We start from the raw sequence: 21074 nt of genomic DNA, 5'->3' as shown, positions 1-21074 counted from the left end.
GTGTGTCTATTTATTTTAGTTATGTTTTAAAAAACTTTCCACAATACTGCAATAATAATGACAACCGTGATAATTTTGGTTACAATAACCGCAATATGAAATTCTTATATCGTTACATCCCTACCGTATTGTTGCACACATCATTTCAATATGTCTTCTACGCCTGTAAGAAAGAGAAGACATATGAAGACATTTTACTTTTGCAACTAAACAACAAGGTGTGTTGTAAACCCTGTGGCTTGATTTTCTACAGTAAAAATAAAACCACCTTGAAGCGTATTCTGCAGGCTAATCATCAGAACATCTGCGCAACAGTAAGTAGGCCTAAACTAATATTTCCAAATGACTCATAGAGTAGAGACCGTAGAAAAGAAGCAAGACTGCTTATTTAACCATTACTTTTGTAGTCCTTGCCTGCCAATCTAGAATACAACTAGTTTCTTCATGTGACCATTTTAGTCATTTATTATTCAACATTTGAAAACGTTTTTTAAAAAAGGTGCCATATTTAATAATGTGGCCAGAAATGGTACTGGAATCACGGTCAAAATTCTGTAGTCCCCTCCCACTTTCCATGACTGAGGCTGCCAGATACGCAGCCGAATCCGAATCCTACTCCAAGGGACTTCAAATGGCAATCAACCAGTCCTACGATGTAGGTTTCTCTTGTTTATGCTTCTTACAAGATGGTTTATTAAGCCTGTACCAGCTGCACTCTGGCAGAAAGCGGCTTACACCCTGGACAAGTCAACACCTCATCGCAGGGCCAACACAGATAGACAGACAACATTCACACTCACATTCACACACGAAGGACCGTTTAGTGTTGCCAATCAACCTATCCCTAGCTGCATGTCTTTGGAGGAACCCGGAGTACCCGGAGGGAACCCACACGGTCACGGGAAGAAAATGCAAACTTCACACAGAAAGACCCCGAACCCGGGCACACACACTAACCCCTTGAGATGATCTGCAATAATAAATAATTATTAAAAAGTGCTTTCAAGACAACTTCAAAGATGCGTTGTCTGTTTATATTTTAGTGAGTACTAATTTTAGTCGACTAAAATACATTTTCGTCAAAAGACTATAATTAAAACTAAATAAAAAAACTGCTGTCAAAATCAACACTGACCGGCAGTATGATAAAATAGAAACTTACTTGTCAGAATGTTTCCAAAATAAGACAATTTAATTATGTGACATGACGCCAGCATATCCCGGCTGTTTGAGACAACTGGTAAGTCGAAACCTCCTACACCAGTGACTAAAATAGCAATCTTGTTGTATTTCTCAAATGATCCTAATAACCACAAGTGTCATTTAAACACATACGAACATTGCCAACAACACCAAATAGCAGTGGGAAGCTGTAGTTACCTGTTATATCCGGAGCTTGAAAGTTACTAACGCAAACTTATTAGTATGTAGCGTTTTCGTCTTCTACTGTATTAACATTTCCACATAGCTAAACTGACCACAATTGCCCCCTAGTTTACGCGAGGCACACTGCGTATGGCCATCAGTCACATTATAGATAAGATCATAAAAACTACAACTCCACATGTCGCTTTGAAAATAGAAGAAACTGAATTATTTGACAAATCAGACTAATTTAGTGCATAGAAACGTACTTGCTGTAAAAAGTGACATGACGCCAAACAAAACAGCACAAATCTTCAATGACTACTTTCAAACTAGTAAAATTAACATTTCTATCATGTGCTGCCATCTGTGTCAGTAGAAATGTTCACATTTCAGCCTACAAGAATTCAACTTCTAACTAGAGAAAACATTTTGCAACAAATTGTATGATCAACTACAATTGTAGTCCAAGAACCATTATAAAATAACTACTAAAAAAAATCAAAAAAGTTACTCACAAGTTACTCAATACTTGAGTAGTTTCTTCACGGAACACTTACCTACTCTTACTCAAGTACTTATTTGTATGATTACATTTTACTTTTTTTTTCTTCTTTTTTTTTTATACATATTGTTCTAAAAGTAACGGTACTCTTACTTGAGTACAATATTTGGGTACTCTACCCAACTCTGTTTAAATGGTTGACCTGCCCAGTCAGTGAGTAGTCTATTAGAGAAGAGAATAGTACGGAATATACTACAATATAAAGAATATTGCCTTCTGCCCGAGTAGAGCTTGCTTTGGCTCCAGCCACCCCGCAACCCAGAGAGGGAAAAGCGGTATAAAATGGATGGATGGATTTTCCCTTTGTTGTGATGTTTGAGTCCATTCACTTATAAAGCAGCAAATATAAAAAGTCTCTCAATGTACGTCATATTGAGCATGTTTAACACCATATGACTCAATTAATTCCCTAAAGAAATGACACAGCGGATATAAATGTATTACTTAAAGCCTATTCTGAAACCCCCCACCCCAAGACTGGACATAAAAGGAACCGTAAAAATGAGTATTACATCACTGAAACCAATCATCAAACCTGCTGATTCATCACTTGCACTTTTTACAGGCTGCTGCTGTTGCACTTGTTTGTAATCACCACCTCGTTCGGCTCTTAGTTTTTGCCCAAGGAGCCCAAATGTGTTCAAGTGTGGTTATCAACACTCTCTAAAGCAACAATATTTGAAAACAGCACTGATGCTTTCCAAACATTAATAAATAGTTGGCTCCCACATCTTGTTATCTAATGTCACTTCAACGGGATGCTGGTTGAGATGCCCGTCTGGAGGAAGTAAAACAGAACAGAATGACCACTCCTTGCATCTAATGTCAGCTTGACATCTATCTTTCCTATCTTAACTGATCTACACAAGTCTAGATTTGATTGAAAAATGTTATCATATGTGCAAGGGCTGGTACTTGGACCTAGGTATCCTCTTCTCCCCACAATGTATGTTTGGCATGAAGATAGTTGTCATTATCTGCACTGATGTACATGTAATTTATCTGCATATTTCATCTTACAATGTAAGATGAAATATGCAGATAAATTAGTCCTTGAATTTGCAACAAAAGTGATATGTATTTATTGTGCTGCAGTTTTAATTATCTCTACTAAAAAGATGCAAATATTCCTTTATTAAATATTGGGATTTGTTTGGATTTTGAGGGGGGGGGGGGGCAACCAAAAGATAGAACTAGTCTTGTATATCAACCAATTCTTATGAAAATATGAGTTATCATTCAAGCAAAAAACAACAAACAAAAACGTATTTAAAAAAAAATGATGGTCTTTATCATATGTAACACAATATAATGTTACGGCTCAGGCTCCTGCCAACGCCGCTCATCCGTCTGTGCGCAGCTCGGGACACGCCCACGGGTGCGCACATCCAGGGACGCGCCGCGCGCGTCCCCGCCCTGCAGCAGCCACCAGCTGCAATCACTCACCGGCAATCTACACTCCTGGGTCTGATGAGGGCAGGCTCAATAAAGGACCAGTGGACCCAAGGATCGGCGCGGGAACTTAGCTTTCTCAATGGTGTACCTACCCTCCGTCGCCTGGAAAGTGAGCTGTGCGTCTCATTTTACCCTGGATCTCCCTCTGGACTCTGACTGCTTCCTTCGTTCCTCGACCTCTTGCTCGCCCCTGGATTCCGACGCCTCTCTCTCGCCCCGGATAACCTGCCTGCCCCATGGACTTCCTCGTATCTCGTTCAACACGTTGGTAACACTCACTTCAGTTAACTACACACATAGTCTTACACCACACACTCTTGTATTCTAGTTCACACTCCATTTCCTTAGTTTAGTAGTATTGTTTATTATCATTTATATATATATATATGTTGACTATATATATTTATATATAATAAATAATTGTATATACTGCCCCCTGGTGTCTGTTTGCCGTCACCTCCTCTCAGTAAACACAACAGTAAGTTCCCGCCATAATTAAGGACCTGACGGCACAGTTCTTTAGCCCCGCCCCCAGTGACTTTAGTTCCGCCCCCTGTGAAAATTTTTTTTCTTCCTCTTTTTGCCCCATTCACAATGTCTTTTTCTTTTTTTCGCTCCACACGGGAGTATTTTTCTTGCCCTGTCGACATGTCTTGGAAGGGGATGTTTAGTAGCGATATGAGCAAGGAGGAATTTTCTCGTCGCCTGGATACCCTCCTCCCACCCTTAGAGACTGTTCCTCAGCCAGCAAGAAGCGTCTGGCATCCGCTTTCGGAGGGGGGGGATAGTACTGGTGGCTGTACTGATGGGGTGGCGCAGCCGCACCAAAACAGGCTACTCCCTGCCAGACTTATTCCACCTATATTTCGCTTTTCCCAGCCACAGCTCCCAGCCCCCTGGCTAGCCTCTGAGCTAGCACCAGCCCCTCGGCTAGCGTCAGAGCTAGCACCAGTCCCGAAGGCTAGCGTCAGAGCTAGCACCAGTCCCGAGGCTAGCGTCAGAGCTAGCACCAGTCCCGAGGCTAGCGTCCGAGCTAGCTCCAGTCCCGAGGCTAGCGTCCGAGCTAGCTCCAGTCCCGAGGCTAGCGTCCGAGCTAGCTCCAGTCCCGCGGCTAGCGTCCGAGCTAGCACCTGTCCCTCGGCTAGCGTCCGAGCTAGCACCTGTCCCTCGGCTAGCGTCCGAGCTAGCACCTGTCCCTCGGCTAGCGTCCGAGCTAGCACCTGTCCCTCGGCTAGCGTCCGAGCTAGCACCTGTCCCTCGGCTAGCGTCCGAGCTAGCACCTGTCCCTCGGCTAGCGTCCGAGCTAGCACCTGTCCCTCGGCTAGCGTCCGAGCTAGCACCAGTCCCTCGGCTAGCGTCCGAGCTAGCACCAGTCCCTCGGCTAGCGTCCGAGCTAGCACCAGTCCCTCGGCTAGCGTCCGAGCTAGCACCTGTCCCTCGGCTAGCGTCCGAGCTAGCACCAGTCCCTCGGCTAGCGTCCGAGCTAGCACCAGTCCCTCGGCTAGCGTCCGAGCTAGCACCAGTCCCTCGGCTAGCGTCCGAGCTAGCACCAGTCCCTCGGCTAGCGTCCGAGCTAGCACCAGCCCCTCGGCTAGCCTCCGAGTTAGCACCAGTCCCCAGACTGGACCCCACGTCTCCACCAGCTCCCAGGCTGGACCCCACGTCTCCACCAGCTCCCAGGCTGGCCCCCACGTCTCCACCAGCTCCCAGGCTGGCCCCCACGTCTCCACCAGCTCCCAGGCTGGCTTCGACCTCTGCCCCTCGGCCAGCTCCGCCGACCTCTGCCCCTCGGCCGGCTCCGCCGACCTCTGCCCCACGGCCGGCTCCGCCGACCTCAGCACCTCGGCCTCCTCCGCCGACTTCAGCACCTCGGCCGGCTCCGCCGACTTCAGCACCTCGGCCGGCTCCGCCGACTTCAGCACCTCGGCCGGCTCCTCAGCTGCCCTCCTCGTCTCCGCCTTTGACGTCCGCTGCTTCCACGCCTTTGACGTCCGCTGCTTCCACGCCTATGACTTCCGCTGCTGCTTCCACGCCGATGACTACTTCCGCTGCTGCTTCCACGCCTCAGACGTCTCCTCCTCGTTTCCGGCGAGACGCACCATTGCGCTACTCGCGTCTGCCTTCCCGACGGCCAAGATGGTGGCCGTTCCTTGGTCGCCCGCCTCGCCGGCCTCAGCGGCGTTCTACTCGCCGCCGCCACCAGACTCGTCCTCGGTGGATTCGGGGACATTTGGGTCGGCGACCCACCACCAATTCACCCCTCCGCCCTCCCTTGAATTTTTTTCCTGTGCCTTTTGTGGTACGACCTGTAGGACATCTGGGAGCTGTCCATAAGGAGGGGGGTACTGTTACGGCTCAGGCTCCTGCCAACGCCGCTCATCCGTCTGTGCGCACCTCGGGACACGCCCACGGGTGCGCACATCCAGGGACGCGCCGCGCGCGTCCCCGCCCTGCAGCAGCCACCAGCTGCAATCACTCACCGGCAATCTACACTCCTGGGTCTGATGAGGGCAGGCTCAATAAAGGACCAGTGGACCCAAGGATCGGCGCGGGAACTTAGCTTTCTCAATGGTGTACCTACCCTCCGTCGCCTGGAAAGTGAGCTGTGCGTCTCATTTTACCCTGGATCTCCCTCTGGACTCTGACTGCTTCCTTCGTTCCTCGACCTCTTGCTCGCCCCTGGATTCCGACGCCTCTCTCTCGCCCCGGATAACCTGCCTGCCCCATGGACTTCCTCGTATCTCGTTCAACACGTTGGTAACACTCACTTCAGTTAACTACACACATAGTCTTACACCACACACTCTTGTATTCTAGTTCACACTCCATTTCCTTAGTTTAGTAGTATTGTTTATTATCATTTATATATATATATATGTTGACTATATATATTTATATATAATAAATAATTGTATATACTGCCGCCTGGTGTCTGTTTGCCGTCACCTCCTCTCAGTAAACACAACATATAAAGCACAATTGGATAGCACAAAACTCAGTAAATGACAAAGAACATATTGTTGCCATATACCTTAGGGCCATATATCACATCTAAATATGGAATGTTCCATATTTAAATGACATTGTTAGACCGAGGGCTGCACGATTAATCAATTTTAAATCGTAATTTGATTATTAAGTATGATAATGTTTAAAAAAAAAGAAAATAGTTAAATCTGTGTTTCTCTTTACCATGTCCTGGTTTATCTAAAAGAAGCAATTATTTAAAACATTTGTGTTCTTTTAAATTTGTTCACCAATATTAAAAATTAAGCACAACACCAATGAAGTGTTCAACCTCACTCCTACCAACGAGCCAAAAAGAACAGGGAGCTGAAAGGTTAACGGAACATGTGAAACAGAGGAAGATGAGAAACTAGGTGAACTAATAAATGGAAGGTAGGAGGTGTGATGGAGAAGAAGGGTGACAAGAATAAATCTTATCAAGTACTGAAAAGAAACTCTGGTAGGCATTGAGTGAAGGTGGCACATTATCCCAAAAAAATGTCTTGGTACAAGTTGTGGGCCCAACTTTACACCAAAGTTCGAAGTTGACAAATGACATCAGCCCTAAATCATCATGCTAATTAGAACTTTAAATTGCTAATTTATAATAACATATTTATAGTTTATAGGCTTCCTCGAAAGTTGTGAAAGTAACTGTTGTGTTTTAGTGTGTTCCTGCCTTCACAGTCAAGGCCATTCTCGACGTGAGGAGAAGGGGCAGGGGTTTCCAGTATCTGGTCGACTGGGAGGGTTACAGCCCCAAGGACCGATCCTGGGTCCCGCGATCACTTATCCTAGACCCTTCACTGTTAACTGCTTTTTATGATCGTTTTCCTGAGAAGCCAGGTAAGCCCATTAAGGGGGGGTTACTGTTGTGTTTTAGTGTGTTCCTGCCTTTTCCTTTGTCTGCACCTGTATTTTTAGTGATTCGTCCTCGGCGAGGGGCGGACCTTGAGGCACACCTGCTAGCAATTAGCCCCCCAGTATTGAGGCTCGTCACTTACAGCTTGACCTTGCCGGTTATTGTTTCCTGAACTCCGCACATGTATGCGCCTGCTTCGCCTCGTCAGTCTTGGTATGTGCCTCTCCTTAGTCCTGTTATTCCTAACCTCTTTGTGTTTGTTTCCTAGCTTCCTTGAGTTAACGAGGACTTTATGCTGTGCTTAGTGCGCCCTGATTTTTCCCCCGCCGACCCCTGAGGAACCTGTTATGGTTGGTATTTCTTGGTGTGCACTTCTGCCCCATCGCCTTTTGTTGCCCTTTTTGGACTTATTAAATGTTTCCCTTTTTGTTATTCAACCTTGCTTCCTGTCTCTGCATCACCCCCTTGATCAGTTCTTAACAGTAACACCCCAGAAGTCACTTTAAATCAAATGTGGTGGATATAAAGACTGTACCGGATACATGTACTATGTATTTTTGTGGTTGGTACAGTATGTACAATAACATGTAAATGTGTCTTCTGCTAAGGATAGTATACAGTATTGTGTGTATTTATTTATTCACTTTCAATTAAAACCTGATTTAAAGATTTCAGTGTGTGTATGTAAGTACTTTTTGAGCACGGTTAACAATACAGTGACTACATGAATAACTGCGATAATTGGGGTCACAAGAAAATATGAAATGTTCATATTGTTACATGCCGAGTTATGTGGACATGACCTTAGTAACCTTCTAGTTATATGTAGTCATCTTGTTGTTTTATCAATATTTTTTAAAACAACACAATTTGAGTAAAATACTGTACATTTTTTTAAATATCCATATAATACTGTATAAGGTAACATAATATAATTTATTTTGTTATCCTTCCTCCTATAATCTACTTATTTATCTAATGTATTTATTGCTACATTCAAATTGTTATAATGCTAATAATAGAGGTGAATATCATTACTCTTTGTTAATATGATAATTGCTATTAATGCTATATTTATATATTATAGTGTAATAATGATTGTTTCCAGTACTGTATTAATACGGTTCCATGAATACTGGTATCATATTTGTCAAGACTGTTTCTGCTGATGTTGCTCTGCTGTTCTTGAGTTTTTGTTGTCTCTCGTTGTCTTGTTCCACTCTTAACCCCACAATTCCCCCTAATTTGAATACACAGTATGACATAAAATGCATTTTAACTGAAAAACATATATTTTTTAATCACTACTAAGAAAGACATGCTGGTTTGATTTTTTTTATCCTAAAGCATGTATTGGGTATTTGTCTTTAGTTAAAAAACAATATCAAAAAGCTTAGACATCACATAGATAGGTATAGTAGCGTATGCAGGAACAATTTTTATTGTATTTTTGTCTTTCCGCAGGTATCGAAATGGCAAAAGCTAAAAATAATCTATCCAGACATCATTTGTCAATGAATTTGTGCATTTAGCTAAAAAGACATGCAGCTAATAGTCTATTGCTATGCATATAAAGTGACAATTAGGAACAGTGCAGGTCCACCATGATCCTCAGCGTCAATTACCAAAGGGAAAATAATTGTCTTCACATTTACAAAGAGGGCGCTACATGTGCAGGTGTGACTGTGGGCAGCATGAGTCACCAATAAAAGGTTATTTGGAGAGGAAAGCAGCTGCTGATGGGGAGAATCACATTTAAAAGTTATGGGCCAATGCTTATCTTGACCATGTTAACTAGCAAACCAGATTATTACAAAACTAAACTGTAGGGTTTGGATTTAAGGTTATGAGTTGGTGGGAATTTGCAATTGTGTGTATTTCTCAATTTAACTTCTACATTAAATACAAGACAGGAGTGATAACAGCACATATAATTAATGACGGTAATGGGCAAATTTATACATGCAAATGCATCTGGGATGAAAATGATGAGTGTTGCAATGTGCATTTCATTTGTAGTGATGTATGTATGTATGTATGTATGTAATGCAGAGTTTCCCCTCGAATGACAAGATTCTTTGGTGGTGGGGGCGTGGTTAGGAGCCTGGTCACCATGACGTCATCGTATAGTTTCCATAATTTGCTATGATGATAAGATATTCTTTAAAAAGGCTCAAAAAATGTATATATAAATTTTAAAACAAATCTGTGTCATCATTAATTAGTAGTAACATATATTTCTATATTTTATCGTTTGGCTATATTTTCAATCATTGCTGCTTATTGTACAATGAATGTAATTTGTTGAGAATTGTCAAGTGTCCAGAGACTTTTAGTTACTTTTTCTTTATCGAAAACGACTAGCAACAAATCTGGACTCCTTTTCTGGTGTTATTATAGACTGTACTTGTGTTTAGAGACTCCACTTCTGTCCCTCAAGAACAAGCAAGCTGCAGCGAGCATGACTTCACACTTGCTTTGCACTGCTGCTCCAGTTGGACTTTCTCCCTTTAAAAACCGCCACTGTCCTCTTAATATTTGCACATTTTGTAGATCGCTGACTGCGGGTATATCTGGGATATATTGAAGTTACGTCCACATCACAGACATGATGACTACGCTCCAGACAATCACATGTGTCTTGTTAAAGTCATCACAACATCCGGTTTCGGCAGTGCTGTTTGCAGTGTTCAAAGTTTTTTTTCGGCGGCCAAATTTTCGGGGCATCACAGTCAATAGTGTGCAAATAATAGGCTAATAACTGCCTGCCCATGGGCCACATCTGGCCCACCAAAGCTTTTCATTTGGTCCGCCGAACATCACCCAAATAGGCTTTATTAAACCATTCAAACTAGGGTTGATCATGTATGCAGTACTCCCGCCACCCTGCAGGGGCAGCAGCGAGGAATGTGTCACAATGAAGCAGCAGTGGGGTGGGTAGAAAAAGGCTACTCCTTCAACCCTGGAAAAAAATCAAAATTAATTATAAAAATCTGACTTTTAATAACGACTGGACAACACAGTATGAATGTTCTACCCCAAACAAGTGCTCGAGTCATTGTTTTCTGGCGGCGACGAACACATTGATCCAGACAAGCAGCAACAATGGTAGAAATCCCAGCGTGTAAGCTTCTTCACGGAACTTGGTTAAATATTTGTAAGTAGATATTGTGCATGAAGATAATTCGTTTGTTTTGTATTGAAATTGCGGTCTTTGTGATGTATTTTGTATTTGTGGTCGTGTTGTTTTTTGTCTGAGAGTAACTTTGCCGATCAAACCTCGTTTAATACATGTAGCGCTAAATTTGACCAGTAGAGGACGACAACGCTAATTGGCATAAGTCACATACAGTGTGTGCAATGTTTGGTGTGTGAATGTTGTGTAATTTCTCTATGTGTAAACATTTGTAGGTTTACATACCCTGGGAGAATTTATGATTTCTTGGCCATTCTTCAGAGAATATGAATGATAACACAAAAACCTTTCTTCCACTTATGCTTAATGGTTGTGTGAAGCTATTTACTGGCAAACAACTGTGTTTACACTTTTTAAATCAAAATGACAAAAGAAAGTACCCAAATGACCCTGATCAAAAGTTTACATACCCCAGTGACTTTGATCCTGATAACATGCACAAAAGTTGACACAAACAGGTTTGAATGGATAATCAAGGTTCCAATACTCACCTGTGACCTGTTTGTTTGTAATTAATGTGTGTGTATAAAAGGTCAGTGAGTTTCTGGGCTTCTGACAGACCATTGCATCTTTCATCCAGTGCTGCACAGATGTTTCTGGATTCTGAGTCATGGGGAAGGCAAAATAATTGACAAAGGATCTGCGAGAAAAGGTAATTGAACTGCATAAAACAGGAAAGGGGTATAAAAAGATATCCAAGGAATTGAGAATGCCAATCAGCAGTGTTCAAACGCTGATTAAGAAGTGGAAAATGAGGGATTCAGGTAGACCAGCAAAGATTTCAGCCACAACAGCCAGGAAAATTGTTCGAGATGCAAAGAAAAATGGGCTGCATGGTCGAGTCCCCAGAAGAAAGCCATTTATGCGCAAATGTCACAAAGTATCCCGCTTACATTACGCCAAACAGCACAGCGATAAGCCTCAAAACTTCTAGAACAAAGTAATTTGGAGTGATGGCTTTCTTTTGGCGACTCGACCATGCAGCCCATTTTTCTTCAAGTGCCTCCTTATTGTGCATCTTGAAACAGCCACACCACAATTTTTCAGAGAGTACTGTATTTCAGCTGAAGGTATTTGTGGATTTTTCTTTGCATCTCGAACAATTTTCCTGGCAGTTGTGGCTGAAATCTTTGCTGGTCTACCTCAATCCCTCATTTTCTACTTCTTAATCAGCATTTGAACACTGCTGATTGGCATTCTCAATTCCTTGGATATCATTTTATACCCCTTTCCTGTTTTATGCAGTTCAATTACCTTTTCTCACAGATCCTTTGACAATTATTTTGCCTTCCCCATGACTCAGAATCCAGAAACATCTGTGCAGCACTGGATGAAAGATGCAATGGTCTGTCAGAAGCCCAGAAACTCACTGACCTTTTATACACACACATTAATTACAAACAAACATGTCACAGGTGAGGATTGGAACCTTGATTAACCTTTCCAACCTGTTTGTGTCAACTTTTGTGCATGTTATCAGATCAAAGTCACTGGGGTATGGAAACTTTTGATCAGGGTCATATGGTTACTTCATTTTGTCATTTTGATTTAAAAAGAGTAAACACAGTTGTTTGCCAATAAACACGACCATTAAGCATGAGTGGAAGAAAGGTTTTTGTGTTATCATTCATATTCTCTGAAGAATGGCCAAGAAATTATAAATTCTCCCAGGGTATGTAAACTTATGAGCACAACTGTATACCGGTATATATAATTACTTTACATGCAGTTGGCTTTCAGCCCTTGATCAATTTTTTATTAGCCAAATGTGGTCTCCATGTCAAAAAGTTTGGACAACCCTGCTATACAGTATATCTGCATTCATACTGTAACAACCTGCTGGTGGTAATGTGTTACATTTGATTTGATGTACATTTTCCCCATGACCGCAAACACACCATCCGTGCCTAAAAGCAGGTTATCAGAGAATGAAGAACTGTTGTTGAGTGTCTGGGGAAACACGGAGACAAAAGTGTTTGCACGGAAGGTAAAACCTGCTAGAATTGGGCCTGTTATCGTAAGATTGGAAATAAAAGTTAAAAATAACATCTGACTTTTAACTTCTTCTGGAGGCTACATCATATTACTTAAAAACACTTAGTTTCAAGGTGTGGCAGCTATGATTTTGCCGTGGAAGTACGCCACCATCAGTTACATCCCTGTAATGTAAATATTTTAAAAGGCTAAAAAAATGTTAAACATATTTTTAAAGACAAATAGTTGTGTTATTATTTGTGATTAGTGTCAACATTTCCGCTTTTTTAAACTTTAGAGGTGTTTTGCACGCTTTAAGGGTTGACGGGATAGTATAAAATAAAGCAGCAAAGTCACTAGATTGGCAATACTGATCCTTCCTGACACGTCTTCTTATTGTCTGGCAGAACAGGTGCGTAGTAGCTGTGTTAAGACGGCTACGTGCCACCACAAATAAATGCACGTATGGGTAGCAATGAAATATGCTTGCATGCATATGAACAGATGTGGAAAGAGTGATAGATATTGTACTTTAGGTCCTACCGATCATTCACCGCTGTTGGTACGTAGATTTTTGTGCTTTTTATTTATATTTTTAATTGCAAAATAGTACAGTACGTGTAATTACAACTACTGTAATGTGAGTAAATAATGTGTTAGTTTTTTCCACCTTTGCACATGAGGAATCAGGTGTGAGGCCCAAATGTTTGTGTGTTCATGCTTTGTGATGTTACTTTATTCTGTGTTTTAATGTGGGTATTTTCTTTGGTTACCCGTGGGTTGTAGTAAAGGGTTATTTACATAAAAATGCTATACTTTTTCCAACATGTTTGTTGGCACGTGTGATTGGTTGATTAGTTTTGCACCCTGAAGTAGTTTCAGAGTGTAAATAAACAATACACTAAACAAATAGAATGAAGTATTAATTTGTATTTATTTTCCCTCATTTGTATTTATTGTGTACAAAACTTTTGTTTAAAAACCTGCCTTTTGAAGCATTTATACGATTGGCCAATATATGTTGTATATAGTTAAAATTGTATTTTTGCTGATTAACTCAAGTAATTTGCTGATGTTCATTATGCATAATAAAGTTATCAATGCCAGACACATTAGAAATTAGGAAGAGCATAGAAAAAAGTGTGGACCTTCAAGATTTGCACAAATTTGTCTTTTTCTAAATGATTCATTGGTATTAAGGTCCACACTTGGCCAAACATGATGAGGTGTGACTCAAAGTACAAATCTAAACAGTGACACTTACCACGTTCCAAAAAAGGGGGTTGAAAATAATTGCAATCACAGCAATGTGGAAATTGGAGTCATGAAAGTTGATTTGCTTGAAGACTTCTTCAAACACTTTCAAGTCCATCTGAAATGACCAACAAAAATTTGCACAAAAACCCCCCAATAAATGTTTCATGATTAGACTGTTACTATAGTGATAGCCATGACATTTTAGGTTTGGTGAAATGTTTACATTTAGACTCAGTGTGTCTAAATGTCAATGTGTCTTGTTTTAATAGATTTCCTCCTGATTTTAGATTTTTGAAATGAAAACAAAAACATAACTACAGTCAGACATTTGAAGCCAACCAACTAAGGCAAGAGACATTTTATGATGAAATATGAAGGTAAACACAAAAGTACGTAAAACCGCTGAACCCTTTTCTGGACTCTAAATGGCTGATAATGTATCCATTTTACTTATGGAATATGCTACTAGAATTTTTAAAAAGTTTGAAAATAGCCCACAGGCCGAACATTGGACACCACTGCACTTGACTATCACAGATTTTTTACTTTAGTTATCCAAATATGTTAGGAATTGCTATGAAATTGAAAAGGGGTAAGATTAAAGAAATTCTGCTTCCTCCAACTCCTTTCCGAACATGTTGTAATGAGAAACTGTAAAAATGGGATGTTCAATATTGTAACTCTACGCATGTTCTAAATAAACTAAATCCATAAATTATACACTACTGTAATTAAATAAATGAATGTATTACATGATTATTATTATTATTATTATGTATTGCATTAGTGCATTAAATGTAAAACCATAAACCACACACTATTGTATTTAAATAAATACGTGTATTTAATTACAATAGTGTATGGTTTATGGTTTTATTTTACTAAATGTATTTAAACCCATGAATAAATGTGTGTCAGTGCTTCTAATATTTTATTTAATTGGTCAAACTCAGCTGTCAAAATCAGTTGGCAGGACAAACACAAATGTAGTCCAGTCATTGCAAGCAAAAGTGACGGGTAGCCAATCATGTTAGGTAATCAGGTAACAATCACGTAACAAATCTGCCAACTGACTTCGAAGGCTGAGTGTGTCTGAAAAAAAATAATTAATGAAGCGCTGACGAGGGCCATTTGGGACAAAATAAATAAATACATTTATAAATAATTACTTTATCCATCCATCCATCCATCCATTTTCTACCGCTTATTCCCTTCGGGGTCGCGGGGGGCGCTGGAGCCTATCTCAGCTACAATCGGGCGGAAGGCGGGGTACACCCTGGACAAGTCGCCACCTCATCGCAGGACCAACACAGATAGATAGACAACATTCACACTCACATTCACACACTAGGGACTATTTAGTGTTGCCAATCAACCTATCCCCAGGTGCATGTCTTTGGAGGTGGGAGGAAGCCGGAGTACCCGGAGGGAACCCACGCAGTCACGGGGAGAACATGCAAACTCCACACAGAAAGATCCCGAGGCCGGGATTGAACTCACGACTACTCAGGACCTTCGTATTGTGAGGCAGACGCACTAACGCCTCTCCCACCTTGCTGCCCATAATTACTTTAATGTGTCATCATTAATCAAATCATTAAATACATTATTAAATATCATTAAATCAATAATTAAAGTGTGCAATGATTAAAATAGAATAAATACTTAAGTCATGACATTTAAAAATGTTTTATCATTAAATAATTACATTTAATTTGACATTAAATAAACATTTAATAACACATGTATACATTTAATTATAAATATAATGACACATTTATGTAATTATCGAAATACGTTTTTATTTAATCAGAAGTTATATATATATACTTTTTTTTTTTTTTTTTTTTTTGTCCCACTTATGCACTGTATGTACTACGCTGTTTTTTTATGATTGGTAATTGTGAAAAATGTTGACATTGTTTAAAAAACATGTTCAGCTAAACAAATAATGGTAACACAAGCTAGCCATTAGTGTTCTTGTTATATTTATGGTTTGAAAAATGTAACGTTGAGCAAGTTGCAAACGCCAAACAGCCCCTTAAAATCAGCCTGCTCTATATATTCTTAGGTTGTGTAGAAATAAAGCTAGCACATTTGCTAAGCCTAATACGCCAGTTTCCGCCTACCAGAAGACTCAGAACAGTACATTCTCAAAACGTGGACTGTTATTCAGATTCGTTTTAATTATACTTCATTCGATCTCTGCAATAATATGGTGTGATTTAAAGCACTGTGTTTACGTTTTTCAGATGTTTGTCGAAAGTAGCACTTTTATTTTGAAAGCTCAAAGTCTACCAGTAAGTTTCCGGGCTGTCATGCTAATATCAGTCTGTGCTCCAAACGTAGATTTAAGCTATTCTGAGGGGTTTTTAGCCATGCTGGTTGTAGTTAGTTGTGTTAATTGTGTGTTTTACCTTCGAGTAGTCCACGTTGTTGAGGCCTGAACAACAGTCGCGTTCACGACGATACTTTTCAGCAGGATTGTTACCCGCCCCGGAATGATAGCTTGTCATTCACACCTGGGTATAATAGCGATGCAATACCAATACATGTACAATATCAAGTGGAAGAATGTCCAAAATATTGAATTAAAAGGTGAAAATGTGCAGTACCCTGTAATATGTGTCCTGTCAGCCGAGCACCCGTCCGTGCTGCATTGTGGGAAATGTAGTGTAGTATGTTCTTTTAGTTGTGTGAGTTGATGGTTGCCATTCATTTGAGGGAGGATTTGTTTTATTGTTCAAATGTTGCACGTGTACGTTTACAAGAGGCAGGATAAGGTATGTGTTTGTTTGTGTGTGTGTTTTGCTACTACCCCTATCAATGTTGATAATATATGTTTACAAAGTCATGGAATAAATAAATCCTTGGGGTCGATACCAGTGCAATATTATCCACCCCTTGTTTTTCTGCACTGTCTGCAGTAGGTTAGTGTTGTCAATAGTGACAACTGCTGGCAGAATTTATTCATACAGTTTGGTTGAAGTCATGTAAATGAACATTGTTTGTTTTTTTACATGCGATTTTAGGTATGCATCTATTGTAAGCATGAAGCATCATAATTAAATGCACGTTTACTATTTTTTTTGTTTTTTTAAATTAAAGCTGAGATACCCCAAAAGGGACAAGCGGTAGAAAATGGATGGATGGAAAATGGTGATTAAACGATTAAGCCTTTTTCATCCCTGCACTGCAGAATTGTTTACTTGTCCAAACCAAACCTAACCCCCCCCCCCCCCCCCCCCTCCACACCCCGAATTGTAAATAATGTAAATAATTCAATGTATACACCCTGATGATTATCTTGAGTGATGACTGTATTATGATGATAATATATATGATAGTATATATCTGTATCATGAATCAATTTAAGTGGACCCCAAGTTGAAAAACTTATTCGGGTGTTACCATTTAGTGGTCAATTGTACGGAATATGTACTTCACTGTGCAACCTACTAATAAAAGTCTCAATCAATCAATCAATCAAAGTCCATTTGCTGTTTTTCTCTCCTGTTGCAGTCACTTCCCTCTAATGGTTTTCATGGTTCCCATCAGTGTGCAAGAAGACCAAGCATGCTGTATGTTCATCAGCCTGTCAGATGCAGGAGCTGAGAGCATCATGGTGTAAAATAAGCGAGCGTGATATCCAGCTGGCAGGTGACTATTATGGCAGTAATCGACATCCTCTCAGAGCTTCCATTATTTGCCTTTTCCTCTTTCTTTAAACTCATCCCTCATGTTCGAGTAGTTTTTCCTCTTGGGTTTCAAACGCAAGTTAATATCTTAAAATTAATTGCAGATTCAAACAAATGAGACGACACAAAAAATAGGTTCAAGATGTCTATCAGGATTTATTTCCTTGTACTTTGTATACACTTTGAGTTTAAACAGTTCTTGTTTGCTCAATCAATTTCATAATTTAATTCCACATACTGCTATACTAAAAGTCTTCAGTGTTGTATGTGGATTCAAATATTGTAATTTAAATGTTTCCTTAAGGTTTTATTTCTCCTCTTTTTCTTGTTTTCTTTGTTACTATTATAGCACTGCTAAAGCTAAAAAAAAAAAAGGCCCCTAAAAGGCGTACCCCGTGGTTTACAGAAGAAACCACAGTTCTTCAACTATCATGTAGAAAGCTGGAACGCAAATGGCGTGCGACAAAACAAGGTCTTCCATCAAGCATGGAGTGATAGTTTAATAATTTATAGACAAGCGCTTACCTAAGCTATAACTAATTACTACTCTAATCTCATCCGTCTCAATAAAACAATCCTAAATATTTGTTCAGTACAGTAGCATCGCTAACCCAACAAGGGACTCCTCCCCACTTGGCTGATGACTTTATGAAATTATTTACGAAGAAAATTGAACTCAATACAAAGAAGATTAAAGATAATGCGTCCCAACTCCAACTGGGTTCAATTAACGCAGATATGAATGTACGTACAACGGATATTGGCCTCCAAAATAATCTCTCTCTTTTTGAAGAAATAACATTAGACGAACTCCTGCGACTTATAAATGGGACAAAACAAACATGTTTACTTGACCCACTTCCTGGGAACCTTATCAAGGAGCTGTTTGTAATATTAGAACCTAAATGCTAAATATTATTAACTTATCACTTTCCTCTGGTACTGTTTCCCGAGCATTCAGAAACCTAACCTCGATCCTGAACTCATGGTAAACTACCGGCCGGTGTCCCACCTTCCCTTTATCTCGAAAATCCTCCAAAAAAATATTGCACAGCAGCTAAGTGAAGACTTACCATCTAACAATCTCTGTGAACCCTTTCAGTCCAGGATCCGAGGAAAACTCGAGTGGGACAGCCCTCGCAAAAATGCTAATTGCTAACTATGGATGCTGATGCGTCATCTGTGTTTGCTGCTAATTTCTTTCTTTCGATACCGTCGATCATAACCTTCTATTAGGATGTATCAAAACAAGTATTGGTATGTTAGACTTAGCCTTTTCTTGGTTTAACTTCTATCTTAGTGACAGGATGCAGTGCGTCTCCCATAACAATGTGACCTCGTAGTATGTTAAGGTAACGTGCAAAGTTCCACAGGGTTCGGTTCTTGGCCCTGCACTTTTCAGCATCTGCATGCTGCCGCTAGGTGACATCAGACGCAAATACAATGTTAGCTTTCACTGTTATGCTGATGACACCCAACTCTACATGCCCCTAAAGCCGACCAACACGCCAGATAGTAGCCACCTGAAGGCGTGTCTAAATAAAATTAAACAATGGATGTCCAGCAACTTTTTGCAACTCAACGCTAAATTAGTTTTGCTTACAATTCCGTTGTACAATGTACAATGACAATAAATATATATTTTATTCTATTCTATTCTAAGAAAATGGAAATGCTGATTATCGGTCCTGCTAAACGCCGACACCTATTTAATAATACCACCTTAACATTTGACAACCATACAATTACACAAAGCAACTTGGTAAAGAATCTGGGTATTATCTTCAACCCAACTCTCTCATTTAAATCACACATTAAGAGTGTTACTAAAACAACCTTCTTACATCTCCGCAATATTGCTAAAATGTGTCCCATTTTGTCCATCAGCGACGCTGAGATCATTATTCATGCGTTAGTCATGTCTCACATTCACTCACTAGGGCCAATTTAGTGTTGCCAATCAACCTATCCCCAGGTGCATGTCTTTGGAGGTGGGAGGAAGCCGGAGTACCCGGAGGGAACCCACATTGTGTTGGCCCTGCGATGAGGTAGCGACTTGTCCAAAGTGTACGCCGGCTTCCGCCTGAATGCAGCTGAGATAGGCTCCAGCACCCCCCGCAACCCCGAAAGGGACAAGCGGTAGAAAATGGATGGATGGATAGTTACGTCTCGTCTCGATTACTGTAACATATTATTTTCGGGTCTCCCTTTGTCTGGCATTACAAGATTACAGCTGGTACAAAATGCGGCTGCGAGACTTTTGAAGAGAACAAGAAAGGGTGATCATATTACGCCTATACTGGCTCACCTGCACTGGCTTCCTGTGCACTTAAGATGAGACTTTACTACTTACCTATAAGATACTAAACGGTCTAGCTCCATCCTGTCTTGCTGATTGCATTGTACCATATGTCCCGGCCAGAAAGCTGCGTTCAAAGAACTTCGACTTTTTAGTGATTCCCAGAGCCCAAAAAAAGTCTGCGGGCTTTTGAGCGTTTTCTATTCCGGCTCCAGTACTCTGGCATGGCCAGAGTACTGGAGCAAGCATTTACTTTACTGGCAAGCATTTATGTCCCATCTAAATACTAATTTATACACCCTAGCCTTTAAATAGACTCCTTTTTTGACTAGTTGATCTGCCGTCTCTCTTTTCTGCTCAGCCCCACCTCTCCTGCGTGGAGAGGTTATCAGATGACCACAGACCAGCCTTCATGGAGGAGGCACTCGTTGTTCCAAGTGGGCACCAAGGATGGACCACTCCTCCTTGCATCAGTTGGTGACGTCTCTGCGCTGCTGACTTGTCTCCATTAAAGATGATCCCCTGCTAGTCTCCCAATGGACTGGACTTTCACATGAAGTCGGGACCCGGGGTGGACCACTACTCATGCATCAGTTGGTGACGTCTCTGCTCCCCGACGTGTCTACATGCAAGAGGATCCCCTGCTGGCCTCCACTATAGACTGGACTCTCACATTATTAACCGTATCCACTCGGCATCCATTGCACCGGTCCCACATCTGCGGTCCCTTCCAAGGTTTCTCGTTGTTCCCATTGTGTTGATGTGGGATTTGAGCAGAGTATGTCGCTTTGTCTTGTTAAAAGTTAAAGTTAAAGTACCAATGATTGTCACACACACACTAGGTGTGGCGAGATTATTCTCTGCATTTGACCCATCACCCTTGATCACCCCCTGGGAGGTGAGGGGAGCAGTGGGCAGCAGCGGTGGCCGCGCCCGGGAATCATTTTGGTGATTTAACCCCCAATTCCAACCCTTGATGCTGAGTGCCAAGCAGGGAGGTAATGGGTCCCATTTTTATAGTCTTTGGTATGACTCGGCCGGGGTTTGAACTCACCACCTACCGATCTCAGGGCGGACACTCTAACCACTAGTCCACTGAGTAGGTGGGGCAGCCCTTTGAGACATTTGTGATTAAGGGCTATACAAGTATTTGATTGGTCGTACATTGTTGGCTAGCAGGTTATAATTTACTTTCTGCATACATTTAGCTGTTTGCAAATGCACCAAATCACTAAATTTCAATATGTTTGATTTAGTGAATAAAGGGCTTTGAATGTTCTCGGTAGCCAACGTTAAGTATTATTCTAACTGACCTCTTTTGTAACACAGTTCGTGAATTAAGCATACTTTTGTAATTATTTCCCTAAGTTTCTACAACTCAGATATGGTATCACTAG

General features: G+C 41.0%; 1 protein-coding gene across 3 annotated transcripts in view; it reads right to left on the bottom strand.

Moving 5' to 3' along the window:
* The window catches only part of pemt (phosphatidylethanolamine N-methyltransferase), a 105577-nt gene extending 89158 nt beyond the window's left edge, over nucleotides 1-16419 (bottom strand). For 2 of the 3 annotated variants that reach the window (XM_061967260.2, XM_061967262.2), the window contains exons 1-3: nucleotides 16296-16417; nucleotides 16098-16202; nucleotides 13688-13795 (exon numbers count right to left, since the gene is read on the bottom strand). In XM_061967260.2, the coding sequence (XP_061823244.1) occupies nucleotides 13688-13795; nucleotides 16098-16196 (207 nt within the window). In that variant the 5' untranslated portion in view covers nucleotides 16197-16202; nucleotides 16296-16417. Of the gene's footprint in view, nucleotides 1-13687; nucleotides 13796-16097; nucleotides 16203-16295 lie in introns of all 3 variants that reach the window. The other variant, XM_061967261.2, reaches the window with a different exon arrangement.
* Between the last annotated feature and the right edge of the window lie 4655 nt (nucleotides 16420-21074).

This window comes from Nerophis lumbriciformis, linkage group LG11 (assembly GCF_033978685.3).
Source record: "Nerophis lumbriciformis linkage group LG11, RoL_Nlum_v2.1, whole genome shotgun sequence".
Lineage (NCBI taxonomy): Eukaryota > Metazoa > Chordata > Actinopteri > Syngnathiformes > Syngnathidae > Nerophis > Nerophis lumbriciformis.
This window is presented reverse-complemented; position numbering and strand designations above follow the sequence as displayed.